Source organism: Lolium rigidum, chromosome 7, assembly GCF_022539505.1.
Source record: "Lolium rigidum isolate FL_2022 chromosome 7, APGP_CSIRO_Lrig_0.1, whole genome shotgun sequence".
Lineage (NCBI taxonomy): Eukaryota > Viridiplantae > Streptophyta > Magnoliopsida > Poales > Poaceae > Lolium > Lolium rigidum.
Genome location: NC_061514.1, coordinates 275,074,584 through 275,091,276, shown reverse-complemented (window position 1 = coordinate 275,091,276; position 16,693 = coordinate 275,074,584). Strand labels below are relative to the sequence as shown.

Sequence of the window (16,693 nt, the reverse complement as noted above, 5' to 3'; positions counted from 1 at the left end):
TCCGGCGGCGACAGTATCCGGTGAGATCTATTTTGCTACATTTGTACATGGTACAAAACTGTTGCTACCAGGTTTTCGGCGATGTCTCCAGCGAAGTCTGTCTTGCTACAGTAGCATATTTTTTTCTCCGGCGATCTCTAACGAGACTACGAGAGTTTTGCTAGCACTAACTTTTTGCTACAAGGTTCCCAGCGATGTCCGTGTTTTTATTTTGTTTTGTAGATGAACCATTTTTTGTTGCAATCGTGGTTAGTTTTGCTAGATTCAGGTTTATGGAAAGTAAAATCGAGAAGCGGGGGCATTTTTTTTTGCTGCAATCAGATTAGTGTTGCTAGATTCACGGTTTACGGAAGTAAAGCGAGAAGAGGTAGACGACATGGTCAGAAGGTCGGAATCGCTCGATCGGACGGCTGGTGCGTTGTCCATCCAATTCATGTAGGATTCAACATGATATGATATCTTTAAAAAAATGTATTGAGGTTTCTCCTGGCGTGAAACATTTTGCTATTCGTCACTTTCTCCTTCGTGAAACATTTTGATTTTTGACCTAAACGACCTTACAATTATTATGAAATCATTTTGAACCAAAGAGGGCTTCCTCAAATGGCACAAATATGCCATGGTAAACAAGAGTATGTTAAAATAAATTATTCCCTGCCAGATTCCTACACGATTTTCTTGCCTTGCAGATCATGTGGAGCAATACTGCGTTTTCTCTTGATATTACCATCATTTTGGTACACAAGACACCAAGGAGAAAGAAACGAATAGCGACAATCAAAATCACAAACTAAATGGTTGAGCCAACAATCTTACCCTATGTATTGAGTTGTCATACACCAAATTCCAGATTTTTTGGCATATGCTACTGCTAGTTACAAAAAACATGCAGATAGTTGAATAAAGACAATTCAGACATGATACACGAAATCAATGGTCCAAGGCTAGACCAGACACAGAAATATATATGTTGGTCCACAGACAAATGCAGCAGCAGCACACGGGATGGAGAACAACCTCAACACATATTCACAGCTTTGGCTTCTTCAATTCATCAATGACTGGAATTGCATCAACATCAGAAAACTGGTGGAACGCTGCTCTAGATGTTCCAGTTATTATGCAGCTTCATATAGAAAGAGATTGAATTCGTCAAAAGACGAGCTAAAATAACTCCCACTTTTTGTCATCCCCGTGAAGCAGGTTCTAAAATTTAAAGAGACATGATTTCAGCGTTTACATTAACATTAGTAAAATTGCACACTGTAGTCAAATGCACAAATATGACAGCAAAATGTATCCTTAGATGTAATAACAATTAGCAATAATTATTAGAGCTGTCTTGGAAACTGCCAATTGGACATAGAAAGACCAAATTGATACAAGGTGATAGCAGGGGAAAATGTCGAGCATAGAGCGCATATAAAAGAAAAGGCACAAAACTATAGAAGTTTTAAGTAAACTGATCATCATATTCAAAGCAAGGTGAAAAAAATATCATAAAATCCACTTAAAAGGTTAAATAGATGGGTAAGAAATTACCATCATCAGCAATTTCACTTGCACAACTGGCATCGCAACTCTGCCCTTGTGGAGCATATTGGTCTAGAAACAATTGGATTGTCCTCCAGTAACGGTCTCCTCCAGAAATCCAGGTATCCATATGCATACCACTGGGAAAATCGACAAATCTACAATTCCTGTTGTTTTCAATAGCTTTGTCATAAAGCATCTTCATGTGTGAAGGGGGGACCAGTTCATCTTGTAATCCAGAAAGGAAGAGAATGGGCTGCTTGACCTGCAAAGAATGTTGACAAGAACGTATGAGACATGTCAAGGAAAATTCAGGCAATGAATAAGATAAGTACAGAGTGGGATACATATCAGAGTGGTAACCAAAGCATGAAAACAACATATTAGGACAAAGTTAATTTAAACTAACCACAAAACCTACCTCTGCAACAACATCAAGTGTACTCCATGGAGAGCGAACAACGCAGTTAAGAAGTTTTGGGCCTTTAGAAGAACTGCCACCTATGAACCATCTTAGAAAGGGGAGCATGATACCAGCCATATCCAATATAGATGTGAAAGTATTTTCCAGTATTAGAGCAGACACCTGCAACATAGAGCAACATTTATCAGATGGTTATGAATTACATAGGCCAAAAATGAGTGCACTTATGTCTTTTTTGACCTAACCACATTTATCAGATGTTATTACTCATATAACTAACTAAATTACGGCTAAAACCTTGTTAACCTAACCACGTGATTTTGTTCACAGTCGTAAACCCTAAGATCCTGCTTGTCCTGTGTTGATCACACCAGTAAAACGTTGGATGAAAATAGTTTTTCTTTAGTAAAAGGATAAAAGAGAGCAAGTGACGTGTTTTGGTGCATTTCTAGTTATTCAGTTCCAGCCAGTACAGATGGAAGGGGAAATAAATATCTCAGTCTGGTTTTTCTCTTTTCACATGAGACTTCTGTACCTATGCACCATGCTGTTAACAACAGTCATGTGTTATCATTGACTTTCAGCATAGTAATCAAGATTGTGCATTGCTGTCAGCCACCAAAGTGCAGCCAAAGGCCATGTTATTTATTCTATATACTAAAGCTAGTCATCAGATACAAAAAAAAAACAAAATGAAGAAACTGGAAGCAATACATTACCTGTCAAACTACACAATTGTAAGGAGGGCACAATAATATTTGTATGTTGGGTTCAAAAGCAGTAATTGTCTCCCTGCCAAGGGTAGTCTCTAACTTATCACATACATCAGCAGGCCATTTCTCTTCAATTCTTAGTATTCACATGATCATGTAGCAGTAATGTGTTATTTATTTACAATATGACATGCTTTCGTGCAAAAAAAAATTGTTTGTGGAGAAGTGCTTGGGGAAGACCTTCTAATCTCACAATTCAAACAAGAAGCTCAAAATTTTCCAAGAAGTAGCTATTTCATGCAGACTTATAACCATGCATTCAAAATTTATAACTTGAGCAGTAATTTCTGAACGCATTATTATTCCAGTCTGCTTCAAAATTTACGACTCGACTCTAAAAATACAACTGGAGTAATTGTATAATTTCATGTTTGCCATATTACTATATTAGATGCCTTAAATAAGCCATATCAGCAGCTCGTTCTGGTACCCCTGAGTCCGCTTTGCTCCATTAATCAGCAGGTTATATAGTAAACATGTAACACTCAATTTCTCAAACTTGTGGCATAATTTATAGCACAATAATCTTGGAGAAGGTGCTATAAATCATAACCACACAGACCTAAGTCTGATTAATGAACATATGCAGGTTTCGAATATTGATCCACAGGTTCCATAAGATGTATGCATTAAACTAAATACAGCATTAAACAAAATACAGTGCCCCGCAAAAAAAAGTGCAGTGGAGGATCTAAACATCACCAATCCATCAGGAGAGAGAACAGATGGGCCTATTTCACACTCTCCTGCAGCAATATGAGCAGACAAATTGTTGTACTATCAGTACCTTATCAGGATTATTTTTTGCAAGAACTGCTCCAACAGCACCTCCTAAAGATCTCCCAAAGATAACTATCCTGGATGTGTCAATGTCCTTCCTCTGAACTAGATGATCAAGTGCGGCCTATTAAAATAGAGAGCGCTAAGAAAGATTAAACAGAACCACAAACTTAAGAATAAAACCAGATGAAGGAAACATAAAACCTGTGCATCTTTTGTGATACCACTCTGAGAAGGAAAACCTTCACTCTCGCCGTACCTATAAACAAGATCCAAGTTTAGATCCATTAATGAATCAAATAAAGTGAAGACAGAAGATGATATTGAGAAACTGAAGCAAGAAGAATGAAATAAGGATAAGAGAACTGGTTTATACAGTAGAGAATCATACCCTCTGTAAGAAAGCATAAACACATTGCACTGCAGCCGCTGCATCATTAGTCGGACGCATTCCAAACGATGTGCAATGTCTATAAGGAGTAAAGGTTTTTAACAGAAATATACAACTCAGCACATGATTTATCAATTAGATATAATCACTCATTTTCATATCTGTAAGAACAGATTCAGGATACTGCCGGCATTTTCTTGGAAGAACAGAATGGTTGGACCTGCATCAGGAAAACACTATGAAACAAACAACAATGTGGATATAAAATTAATGTGAAGCGGATACAGAAACTGAAGATTGAGCAGCGTAGTTGCTAAGCATATTTAACATATCAAGTTCATGCGATAATAGCAATACTACAAATGCCAGAGGATGAAGCTCAGAAAATGATTTTTCTGTGTGCGTCAAACATGTTCTGATGGGCGATGTGGCGCATGCAGAAAATTATAGAGGGCAGATCGCATCGCCTATCAGAACCTAACTAATAAATATAAAAACACCACCAAATTATGTGGCCAATCAAGTATAGGACAAATGCGTATCTAGTTTAATGCATACACAAGATCATCTCGAGTAGTAGAAACCGCTAGATAGAGGGCAGTCATGCAGCAGCCCGTCTCATTTCAATAGTTATAAACTCATGCATGCGTGTAAATTTTAGCTTGGCAGCTAGTTGGCCAGTTTGTCCGACTGCAAATTGGGGCAAAGAAATAATGGCTGAGGTGATCTAGAGAAAGTAGGTTCAGTGCGAGCCACACCGCTTTACAAGGGAACAAGCGGCAAGGGTGTTGACCTGCCAACGTATTTTGGATGTATGTGTGACAATTGCCATATTTCTCGGCTTCTCACCCATAAATCACTGCCAATAAATTAACTAAAACTAAGGATGTAAAAGTCTAAAACTATATAGGGTGGAAACCTAAATCAATAACCAAGAAATATTGTGACACAACATGTTGAAGTCTAACCCTACCTCATACTGAACGTTCATAATATTCCCCAGTCTATCGAACATCAATTCCACATTAGAGAAATGCTACTACTGAGCAGTTGCTACAAAATCAGCATGAACTGGAGCCCGATAATTCAGCTCCAACTTCCAAATAATACACACTGTGAGATCAGCCGATCAAAACACACACAAAACTACGGATAACTATGCAATAAAACCAAGGAACCCTAGAGATCGGTTAGGAAAACCTGGCATATCCACAGAGGCAGCGGAAGTAAACTACTCACTAAATTCTCGCTGTAGAATTCATAAATACCAAGCCATTTTCTGCGAGAACACCTGAAATCCTATCCAGATCCACGGACCCATACCCCGATCGAGAGAGCAAGAGATGAGGCGACGCATGTATCTACCCACGCAACTCGGATCAGAACGAAGCCCTCCACTCCAGCCTCGAAGAGATCCACAGGCTGACGTCCCCCGACGAACCGAACACTACCGATACCGATGGAAGCAGTGGACTCCAGGAGGGGAGGAACCAACAAAACAGACCGGGAGAGGGTGGGGGCGGGATGGCGCTTGCCTCGGCAGGTGGGCGAGTGGCGGAGGAACCAGGAGTGGAGGCGCACGCCGTCGGCGGCGCGGAGCCAGACGTCCTCGTAGACGAGGCGGAGGCGCGAGGGCGTGATGGAGTAGGCGCGCGCGAGGCCCGGGAGCACGGGCACGTAGACGAGGCGCTCCTGCAGCGCCACCAGCGCCGCCAGGCCGACCACCGCCATGCCCCCGGCGCCGTACACCAGCGCCTTGAGCAGCCCCACCATCTCCGCCGCCGATGGGAGGGGAGAGCTTCGTCAGGCGGGTGTGGTGGTGGTGGTGGTGATGGGCCCGGTCGCCGCTGCTCCTTGGACTCTCGTCGTCCGTCGGGGTCGGGTTTGGTTCGAGCCAGACTTGTCGTGCGTGTCCCGGCACATCAACGGTGGTCTGTGTTCTAAAAGAAAACAGAGGTTAACAAAAATGGATTAGGTGTTTTTCTAACTAATGCTTTGGATAGGTCTTGCGTGCATGGTTGTATTGAGGCGAGTGTATGTACGTATTTATAAATATATATATTTAAATTATGTTTTATATAAAAATAATAATCAAAACTAGGAGCCAATTTTTAGTAGACGTGTTTTCTAGGAACCCGGATTTACAAATTATTCTATTAGAAACCGGTTTATGAAAAATCACGTTTGCCGAAGAACCAGTGGACCGGAAAAATTAGTTGTGATTGTGTTACATGTAATTGTGTTTTCACGGAAAACTCGAAACAGCTGTTTTTTTTTTGCAAAACTCGTTTTCTTGGTCGTGTGAAAACTAAGTTTTACTAATCTAATATTATCATTCCAGCTAAAGAAATTTTATTTTCTTTTGAGATCAGCCAAAGAAGGTTAGCCACAACCTTTTTTTCCAAACTCGGTATTCAGACAAGACCTTCGTGTTGTTAGAATGAAAAAAAAAATTCTAAAAAAATCAAAAACCATAAAAGTGGTGATACAATTTTAATATAGCTTGATTTAAAATGCATAATCTGCAATCCTGAAATTGCACGGAGCATCTATCCTTGTAGCTTGTAAGACATCTTTGCTACCTACGCAAACAACAATTTCGCTAGTTCCCTTGAGCAAAATGGTCTCTAAAAGTCCAGACTAACAAACTATTCAAAGTCGCGACAAACTACAAATCAGGATGTTTAAGGATGCAGCTAATTCAAATCACTACATAAATTTATCTTTCGATGATCATCCAACGTCACGAGTTGCGGCGTTGATATAAAGAAATTCATCTTTTTTTTGCGGGGGATAAAGAAATTCATCATATTCATGAGCTATATCTAGATACTGTGAAAGTGAGTTATACCATCAAAAATATGGGTAGCTACAAGTTTAGTACCTATTGGCTCAATGTTTTGCCTGTAGGAGAGAGGAAGGGTATCAAAAAAGAAGGCATGAACTCTACACACTTATAATATATTTTTAGGACAAAATGCATTTAATATCTATATGAGGTAGCATATGTGAAGCTAAATATGAATATTATTGTGTTATCTTAATGGTCACTAAGGGTGTGTTCGGTTGGTGTCACCAAGTGGAATGTAATGGGATGGTTCTGCATCTAGATCTCATTCCGGTGTTCAGTTGGAAAATGAAATGGAACGAGGTGGTTCCTCAAAAGAGAATATTCCCTCCAGATCCGGAACGCACCCATTCCTCAAAATCGGTGGAATCTCCCCGTTCATCTATGCTAAAGTCACCCACACTCACTCAACTCCTTTATTCTCTCATAACTTTATTCTGCTAAACGCACTCCCCATGCATGCTCACATCTTTTTTTCCCAGAACCTGTTACATTTCACTCTCCAACGAACACAAGAAGGGAACCAACCCATTCCATATTCTAGCTCAAATTGAACACAAGAATGGAACCAACCCATTCTTCCAGAATGGAACCATAACATTACATTCAACTTGGTTCTCAAACCGAACAAACCCTAACTTATGAAGGGACTGCAACTGAACTATTGGTGTGAGTCATGTGATCTAGCTTGGCTCCATGAGACAATATGAGCTATAGTGTAATGAGTACATAAATTCACAATATTTGTGTTAGAACATTACATAACCAATCATATAAATTTACCTCATCTATGCCTTAACACTACACTAAAGATAGAATACAATCTTTCTGGTTGACGAGGAGTTCGGTAGTCGGTCCAAATTAATCATCGTCGTAACCATGACATGTAATGCCCTTGCCCATTGAGTTGTTGGTAGGCTTGATAATAAATAAAAATCACGATCTTTTTAATCACATCATCATGACAATTGCATTAGAGATACTCAGTAGAGAGTAACCATAAATTGGCACAAACTCATTGCTACATGGCAAACGAAAAAGGAGAAGAAGAACCTCGAGTGACGACAAACAACTTTTTGACTTCAATCTTGTCTCGCCTTTGAAAAATATCTTGCCATTTCAAAAGGCTACCGTCCTGGTTTCGATTTGTGAAGAGACGTTGCGACGGTAAAAGTTTAGCATAACATTCAAACTCTAAATGTTTTCATCAGTCTAGCATATATTCAATCATGATAACAACTCATTTCTCTACCTGTTAAGAGTGAAATCATAGTCAGCTCAAAAAGAGTGGGGAATCATATATTTAGCCGGGTCACTCAGAGTACAGTACCCTGTACCTGTAAAAACTAAAAAAGTCAACTTAATGATCATCCAACTCTTGGTGTACCTATCAATATTCAAGGTTGGTGACATGTCAGTACTGGACAGACGGCCATTTTCCAGAAGAAAAAAAGCTGGAAAAAGGCAATACTATACAGCAGGTCGCATATTTGGCAGCGAGAGGGGCGAGTGACAGTCCTCTCGTCTTCTTGATCCTTCGTGCTTCTGCTTCTCCGCCCATAAACTCTCTCTCTCAATCTAGGAAGGATTTCACCAGAGAGGGCACAGAGAGAGGATCCTGAAGGGAAAACATGCGAGAGGTAACTGGCTAACTACTCTCCGCCCCACTCTGAAAATCCCCAATCCTGTTCTTGCATGCGCCGTCCTGGCAAATACTTCTCATCTATTTCCCTTTCCTGGAGTGGCTTCTAGCTCTTGATTCCGGCAGCCGTATTTTCACTCCGCGGCTGGTTTGGTTGGATTCCTGCCCCCATTGATTTCCCCCAATTCGGTTGGTCTCTTGGCCCGCCTCTCGGAAAATTGGTGCTTTATTATGCGGTTCTTGGTTGGCGTTGCATAATTTTGTGTCTTGACAGTACGCTTGCTTGGGGTGAGCTTTGGTCTGCTTAGAGCCTTCAAAATCACATGTTTTGACCACTCTATTATGCGTGTTTTCTAGGAAGTCAAAGATCTCGTATAGGTGTTGGTAGGCAGGGGAGTGGATGAAGTTCTGTCTCCCCTTTTGCAGGATTTGGTGGATTGAAGCTAAATTCTGTGATTTGTGACGATTCTGTTGATTACGATTGACAGTTGTGTCATGACAGTCTCCAGGAGGACAGTAAAATTGATGCTAGTCTATATGGATAGTTAAACCTGTAAATTGTGTGAACTTGTTGATGGGAACTGCATGCTAGCTGTGGCATCATTGTCTCTGCTCTTTTGAGTTAACTTTCGCATCAACCCTGTGTTGGGTCTGTTTAGGTAAGGTTTATAGGAATCAGAAACTTGATTCTGGGATTGGAAATTTGGGCCCAACATCTTCCACTAGAAGTACTATGGGATTTATCTTGCTGCTCTGCATGCAATAATTGTGCATCTGATGCTGGGACAGAGCTAGGGCTAGGGAAGAAAGCATGCATGTCTTGGAGGTAGGAATATATTCAGGATCTTTTGCAAATCTTAAGGAACCCCAAATAGTAGATAACACACATTGCTTGATTGCAAAAGGAATTGATGCTGTATAAATTAGTCACATCTCCCATTAAATTATTGGTTAATTTCATTGGAAACAGAGAGCTGTAAGTTTGTGTTGTTCGTATGTATTATACCTAAACCTGGAAACTAAGAGCACTGTATCGTGTCGTTTCTACCTTTCTATATTGGTTATGGTTCTGGGATGATGCTTCATAAGCTAGATATGTTCCATTAGTAGATATGCTGGACATTCCTTTTTTTTTTCCTTTGATCAGGTAGTTCTTGATTGTATGCCTTTCCACTCTGTTTCTTCTTTGGAATCTTTCTCTTTATAGAACTTAAATTTATATCCTCGATTCTGTTTCACATGTTCATGCATATGTTACTGCTTCCGTGGTGTGTTGTAATATCAATAGAGCTAAATTCTTCTTGAATGATTATAGACAGTGATATGAGGTTGCCAACTTGCCATCGACCTCTCCTCATTTTTGGTTGATGCTGGCAATATGTCATGAAGTTTTTTTTAAGGCACCGATCCAACTAAATTAATTATAAATTCCTGCAGAAGATGTTGCTTGGAGATAAGTGATACCCTCGTATATAAAGCTAGTACTTCAGCAACAAATGGAGAATCGTCCAGGGCATCCTATTTCCAATTATGTAAGCAGTTGCTATTTATGGTAGAATTCTGAGGTTTTCTGGCTTGTTGCACCGTAAATAACAAACTTATCAGCTAGCTTCTATGCGTGTAGGATTTCTTGTCAGGGAACGGCTATCATACGAATAAAATAGGTCATCAAAACTATGACCAGGACTCATCATCAACCAAGTCTGGCCGGTCTCAACAAGAAGCTTCTGCAACGAGTGACAGTAGTCTGAATGAGCAACATACCTCAAGGTCCTCAGCTCAATCTGGTAATGTTTAATCTTTAACCACATTTCACACTAGTAATCTGAGTTCCGCTGCAGTTTCAGCTCTTATGATGTAACACATTTTTCTGCTGAAGTCTTTTTTTGTGACACTGCTTATAAATCTAGGCATGCCTTGTGTCTACCTGTACTTTTATTTTCCCTTGCTCCTATTACTGTGCTTCTACCAATGTGTTTTCTCAAAAGAAGACGAGAATAACATCTTTTATGAACCGATGAAACCTGATGGGTCTTTTACTTCTTTTTGGTGGCTCGTCTCTCATGATGTTCACACCTCCGAAGCCCTTTTTACCGTGGGATGAATTAATATGTTTAGATCTTCATGCTAACAGTAATGTCAATTCTATTTTTCAGACAATGATGATAACCATGGCATGCCCGGGCAGGACATGATGAATTTGCCGTTGTCTTTGGGGAACCAAGAAGCTGTTTGCCCCCCTCCAAAGCTTGATTACAACCAATCATTTGTAAGTTCATGTCATTGTGATGATTATTGTTCTCTTAAATCTTATCTTCCGTGTTCAGTTAACCGGCCATGTTTTGGTCTAGGCTTATATTCCTTATGCTGCTGACGCTTATTATGGTGGGGCATTCACAGGATATGCTCCACATGCCGTTGTAAGTTCATGTAACCTTTTAGTTTTCACACCAAATCCTGAAAAATCTTTCTCGGTTCAAGAAGATAAGATCTCACATTGAATTTATGTATAGTTCATTTACGGTTTCCTTTTAAGTTCATCTGTGATTTATTGAGTTCAGATTCTCATTCATTTGTTATGACCTATGATGAACGGTTTTATGAAGCTTCATCGCGAAGGATATTGTTTCTGCCACCTTATTGCTGGGTTCGATTATTTTTAGAAGCAACAAAAATGACAAAAACTGTTCTTTTAAACGAAAGAGGAATGCACATACAGTAATTTCATTTATTTATTATTGGATTAAGGAGTTAATTTACTGATCACTTCAGAACTAAGTGGAAACCGATAATGATTAATTAAAATGCACATGCTAGTTGTCATCTTTCATGCAATTGTTATTGTTACAACAAAGTTTCATGCACATCAGCAAACCTCTTTGATATTTTCATTAAAAAGACTAATGGTCCTGCATCAACAATTTATTGACTATTTACCAAGGTTCATGCCCAATTAAATGGTGCAACAAATTCTCGGGTGCCACTGCCTGTCGAGCCTGCAGCGGAAGAGCCAATGTTTGTTAATGCAAAGCAATACCACGCAATCCTTAGGAGGAGGCAGATGCGTGCTAAACTGGAGGCCCAAAATAAGCTGGTTAAAGACCGGAAGGTAACACAGTACTAACTTTTTGTAGCAATGTACTAAAGAATTTTGGAGTTGTTCCTGATACTGTTTTCTGTCAGTCATTTGGTAGTATGTGCTGACTACTACACCAATGCATAGGTTTCAGCTACAAAATTATTAGGCCCCCTGGGGGATACTCATAGGACTAATCTGACTCTGGAGAACATTTTTATGCTCTTCCTTGGCCAAACCTGTGGTAGAAGCATTTTGTTTCTTCTGTATTACTAGCCGGAGTACAGACCATTTTCTCTGCATGCTTTGTAGACCCCTTGTTAAGTTGCAGAATTCATTTGTTCTAACATTGCCCCTTCTGTCCCAGCCATACCTTCATGAATCTCGCCATCGTCATGCCATGAAACGAGCTCGTGGATCAGGGGGGCGGTTCCTCAACACAAAGCAGCTCGAGGAGCAGAAACAACAGCAGGCTTCAGCTGGTGGAAGCTGCACAAAGTTCCTTGGGAAGAATACACTCCTTCAGAGTAGCCCCACTCCCGCACCTCCGCCATCAGCTCCCGCCAATTTGTCAAGTTTTTCAACAAGCAGCAGAATGCTGGCTAATAAGGACCGCACCTGCTTTCCCTCGGTCGGCTTTCGTCCACTCAATGGAGGAGACGTGAAGCTGACCCCGAATGGCATGCACCAACATGCTTCCATGATGAGGTAAAGCATCCTATGGTGCGCCCGTGGCAATCCATCCTTGGCTTATGTTCACATGTACTGCAGATGTGGTTTCAGTCTCAGTTGGACCAAACATTGTTAGATTCCTTCTGAGTTCCCTGTAGTTGAAAGCACTGGTGGTACTGTATGTTGACACTGAAATCGTTGCCTGATTTCTTTTGTGTGTACTCTGTTCCAATAAGGCACAGATCGAACTGCGTTTGGTTGAGAACCCAACAGGCCTTCATTACCTGATGTGTGATGTACCTAAAACTTTAATTCACAGCTGGTTGGGAAGCCTGATGCAATGCTGTTGTGGTCCAGCAGCTTAACTATCTGTATTGCCTGATTTCAGTACCTTCAACTTTGTATCACATTTTGCATTTGATATGGTGACTCACAACTAATCACGTTGGGCTTCTGGAACATGAGGTTCCAAGACAATTTGAAAGTGGTATAGATTATTGTAGTGACTATCTACTTTAGGTACACAAGCAAGTGAGGAACAAGAGGACAAACAACTTAATTGGATTTCTTATCTCACGATCAAATTTTCATCAGCAAAGTTTAGCTTCTTCCACCAAACATATCATCAGCGGTATGATAATAGATAATGAACCTGAACATTCATGCATGAGGCGGTAGGTAAAATTGAAGAATTTATCGCTTCCATATTTGCTAGTTGAAAATGAAGAATTAAGAATGCTGCCCTCAAGAAGGCCAGTGAGTACACAATGAGTTCAGGCGCTCAAATTTCTCAAAATACTAAGCAGAAATTGGGTTTAACACGAGGTTCTTAGCGACACCACATCAATTTACAGACCCAATGGTAGACAATTTACAAGATGGGCCAAAAAAAAGTTATGATGTAAAGTGAAAAATGGATGTGGGTTTAAAGGGAAGCACTCAACCTCAGAACCATTTCTAGCCTCTCAGCCTTGCGGTAGTCATTATCAGTTAGGGCTCCAACAGGGAAAGGTGTTATCTCCAGAACTAGGTGAGGACCAGGGAGCTCATCAAACAAAGCTCTTACATTGTAGCAGCATACACTCTCTCCATGTGCACTTTCCCTCCTTATTTGACAACCCTGGTTGCATGATAAAGAATTTAGTTATCAGAACGCTGATTTCTGAAAATCATAAGAAAAATGCCTAACATCTCAGTTTTTGAGATGTGGAGCAGACAAAACAGCTAGAGAAGTGTATCTGTCCTGGCTGGAGAATGAAATCACCTTATGAGTGGAAGCATCCACAAAATGGTCATCTTCAGATAGAACCAAAGCAATTTCTTTGAGAAGCCGGCGACCTTCTTCATTCGAAGGAACTCGGTACATCCTCTTAAGTGTGCCTTTGGTCGTTGGTTTCCATTTGCTAACTAGCTTCCCCTTATCGCCTTCTTTCTTACCTGAATAACCAGAACACACGCTGGTTTCATATATGAATCCACAAGAACTATGTATAGTGGGTAATGAACTAGAACATGTTCTACAATATTTTCATGAATCTTGTTCTCATGAAGGCATCAAAGACGCCTCCCCCGTGAATTCTATCTCTCTCATCTTACATACAAAATATATGGAAATATAATACTAAAAGCATTCCACAAATGAAGCCTGATAGGTTAACCATGTCGACGGTAGGCTGTAAGGTATATAAACAAAAGGAAATTATTGATTTCAGTAAGGTAAGACTTTTTCTAGAGTACCAGTAAAGTAAGATTGGACACCGGAAAAATATATCTTCAACCTTTTGTAGCTAAATGTGTTCTATATCACGAAATAGAAAACCGAGAACTTGGGACCAGAATTGACTACAGTTCCAAGAGTACTTCTGCAGCGATATCAGCACTGAAATTAAGTAGGTTGCAATTACTAAGAGTGACAGATCCACACAAGAGAGATGCTTAGTAAATGCATAGAAATAAAACTTCGGAATGAGAGACAAACAAAAGAACAAACCCATGTAAAACCCTTCCAACTGAATGACAGACTAGTCATAGTGGGAAGTAACATAGAGTAGTAACATGCACATATTACTACTCTATGTTACTACCTTCATAGTGGTTGGTAACATCAAAGTAGTATCATATATGTCTTCGTTAATTAGCTTATAGACTCATTGTATCTTGAGAAGTGTGATGTTACAGTAACTAGCTATGTTACTCCATCCTCCTCTCTCCTCATTAACTCACTGCCACATAAGCAAATTTGCTGAGTTGGACACTTAGTTACTAGTGAAGTTACTCCCACTACTCCGTATGAGTAGTCTTAGAGGTTAGTTCCTTCTAATAAATGCTACCATCAATCCACAGCCATTCCCGTTATCATGCCAAAAGGAGACAAAGCCTCAGGAGCATGTTTCTGTTCCATGATAGTACCCACCACATGATGGGTGACCGTGCTGCAACTTGTCACCTATTTCTACATGTCAAACTAAATCACCTTGTATTCTTCGTTTGAGCAAAACCTTCATGGTGCGACACACACAAAGAATGCTTAGTACCACATTTTCAGTCTCAAAATGACCAAACATCATCCAAAGATGCAAAGTTGCTTATCACCATGCGCTTTCCACCGTGGTGGCAAGCAGAAAGCTTACTATCCAACGGATTCTACAAAGAATAAAGAATAATATCTTCTTTCTTATCCACAATCCACATTCGTCTCACACATAAAGACCACTACTACAGATGCCAAACCTCACAATCCTCTCACAATATATTCTCATTATACTACACAAAACACAGCACGAACAGATGGTGCACAAATGTTCATACGGATAAATTTTGAATCTTACCTGGGGCGCCGCCGCGGAGCTTGTCGGCCCACTTGGAGAACCCTAGGTCGCTGTCCCCGGCGCCGTCCTCGCCTCGAATCTCTGCACACCACACCAAACCGAGATCAAAACCCACCTCCTCACCGAACCAAACAGCACGAATCGAAACACGGCCGCATCATCCATTCACGGCGCGTGTTAGTACCGTGGGAGAGGAAGGGGTTGCGCGGGGATCCGGCGAGGCCGACGTGGATGAGCGCGTAGTAGACGCAGAGCCTTCCGGCCCAGAGCAGCACGGGGCCCTCGAGCAGCGACGCCGCGATGGGGCCCACGGCGGCCGCGGAGAAGGCGGCCGCGGCGGTCGCGCGCCTCGGCGGGGGGGCCGGGCGGACGGCGGGGGGCAGGAAGGGCGTCTTCGCCGGCGGCGCGCGGAGGGAGAGCGGGCTCGGGACGGCGGCGGCGGGGCCGTGGAGGAGGTAGGCGAGCATGGCGATTGGCGGAGATGCGGCTCACTGGCGTGCGTGCGTTCGTGCGCGCGTTCTGTTTCTGTACTTCACTTCAGTGTTTGCGACATGTGTCTGTCAGTGTTGTGGTGTGAAGAAAAAGGAGAAGCCAGAAAAAGATACTGCTACTGGTTATTTGTATATCAATGATTTTTTGTGGTAGAAGTAGATCTTAAATTCAGAAACTAAAGAATGCTCCATGATGGATTTGGGTCTCGCATGAAATATCTAATCAAGCATGCAGATAGAGTTGTCGTCTTCGGTTTTGGATAAGTACAAGTGTGTGACATGTCACAAGGTTGGCCTAGGAAAAGACGCCATGGTGCATAGGACATTGTTCGCAGAACATTTGTTTTTCTCGTTATGGGCTATGTATGTAAATCTTGTTGTGACACCCAACTCGACCTAGGTGATGTGTATAAGAGCACCTCCATCCCTCGGCTCTCCCCACGGCTAAATCCGACGTTAAATAGCGCGATTGGATAAAACTTTGGCGTGGGGAGCGCTGAAGTTTTAGCCGTCTTCCCAGGAGACGCTCGGTGATCGCGTTTTTGTCTTAGTTTCACAAATAAACGTTTGGGTTAGGTGAATTTGATAAATTTTGCTAACATTTGGCTTATTTTTACAAATAAACGTTACAGTTCAACAAAACAAGTAAATAATTTGACAAGTTTTCAAACAAATCAAATAAAAACTAGTTGGTGTTGCCTCGAAGCCTCCATATGTGTTCCACCAGATCATCCTGCAGCTGTTGATGCATTGTGGAGTCTCGAATCTCCTGACGCATAGCGATGAACGCAGCTCATGATGCCGACACCTGGTGATTAGGCTGTGCAAGAGGACCATCTCTGTCATATGGTGCAACTTTTCGCTCAGAGGAACTGGATACTTTCGCTCATTCTCGATAATAATGTTGTGTAAGCACACACAACAGTTCATCACCTTGCATGCCGGTGCAATCCAACTTGCATCTGAAATAGGAGTCGTACTCTCGAAGGGCATACACAATTCTCAAGGAAAGCTTCCGGCTCATCCTGAAATGTCAACACCCGGATTTTTAAGTCCAGATGCCTGTTATGCCATACATCGCAATCCCAGGAATATTGTTGTTGCGAGACATAACAGTTGAATATCATAAGTCATCATTCATTACATATCATAGTCGTCTTACAAATAGATCACATGATCCAATATTACAATAATAGTTGAACTATTGTTTCAACACACATCACAAATACATAGCG

The 16,693-nt window shown here is 41.2% G+C and overlaps 3 protein-coding genes across 6 annotated transcripts; 1 reads left to right on the top strand and 2 right to left on the bottom strand.

Moving 5' to 3' along the window:
* Positions 1 to 795: 795 nt before the first annotated feature.
* Positions 796 to 5,701, bottom strand: LOC124676145 (alpha/beta hydrolase domain-containing protein WAV2-like). Of its 2 annotated transcripts, none has more exons than XM_047212218.1 (8): positions 5,437 to 5,701; positions 4,086 to 4,121; positions 3,902 to 3,980; positions 3,715 to 3,769; positions 3,518 to 3,634; positions 1,955 to 2,119; positions 1,543 to 1,798; positions 796 to 1,126 (listed from the first exon to the last, which is right to left on the bottom strand). In XM_047212218.1, exons 1-8 carry the CDS (start codon positions 5,672 to 5,674, stop codon positions 1,119 to 1,121), a joined length of 954 nt encoding a protein of 317 aa, XP_047068174.1. In that variant the 5' UTR covers positions 5,675 to 5,701; the 3' UTR covers positions 796 to 1,118. The 2 variants fall into 2 exon arrangements, with proteins under 2 accessions (XP_047068174.1, XP_047068173.1); XM_047212217.1 differs by having other exon boundaries at positions 796 to 1,206; positions 5,437 to 5,700.
* Positions 5,702 to 8,205: 2,504 nt separating this feature from the next.
* Positions 8,206 to 12,529, top strand: LOC124675535 (nuclear transcription factor Y subunit A-4-like). 3 transcript variants are annotated; one of them, XM_047211617.1, is made up of 7 exons: positions 8,206 to 8,389; positions 9,832 to 9,923; positions 10,016 to 10,178; positions 10,548 to 10,660; positions 10,743 to 10,811; positions 11,333 to 11,500; positions 11,835 to 12,529. In XM_047211617.1, exons 2-7 carry the CDS (start codon positions 9,888 to 9,890, stop codon positions 12,177 to 12,179), a joined length of 894 nt encoding a protein of 297 aa, XP_047067573.1. In that variant the 5' UTR covers positions 8,206 to 8,389; positions 9,832 to 9,887; the 3' UTR covers positions 12,180 to 12,529. The 3 variants fall into 3 exon arrangements, with proteins under 3 accessions (XP_047067573.1, XP_047067571.1, XP_047067572.1); XM_047211615.1 differs by having other exon boundaries at positions 9,829 to 9,923; XM_047211616.1 differs by lacking the exon at positions 8,206 to 8,389 and adding an exon at positions 8,415 to 8,580 and having other exon boundaries at positions 9,829 to 9,923.
* A 382-nt stretch (positions 12,530 to 12,911) lies between these two features.
* LOC124675706 lies at positions 12,912 to 15,546 on the bottom strand. Its single transcript, XM_047211782.1, has 4 exons — positions 15,152 to 15,546; positions 14,968 to 15,048; positions 13,404 to 13,576; positions 12,912 to 13,259 (listed from the first exon to the last, which is right to left on the bottom strand). Exons 1-4 carry the CDS (start codon positions 15,432 to 15,434, stop codon positions 13,065 to 13,067), a joined length of 732 nt encoding a protein of 243 aa, XP_047067738.1. The 5' UTR covers positions 15,435 to 15,546; the 3' UTR covers positions 12,912 to 13,064.
* Between the last annotated feature and the right edge of the window lie 1,147 nt (positions 15,547 to 16,693).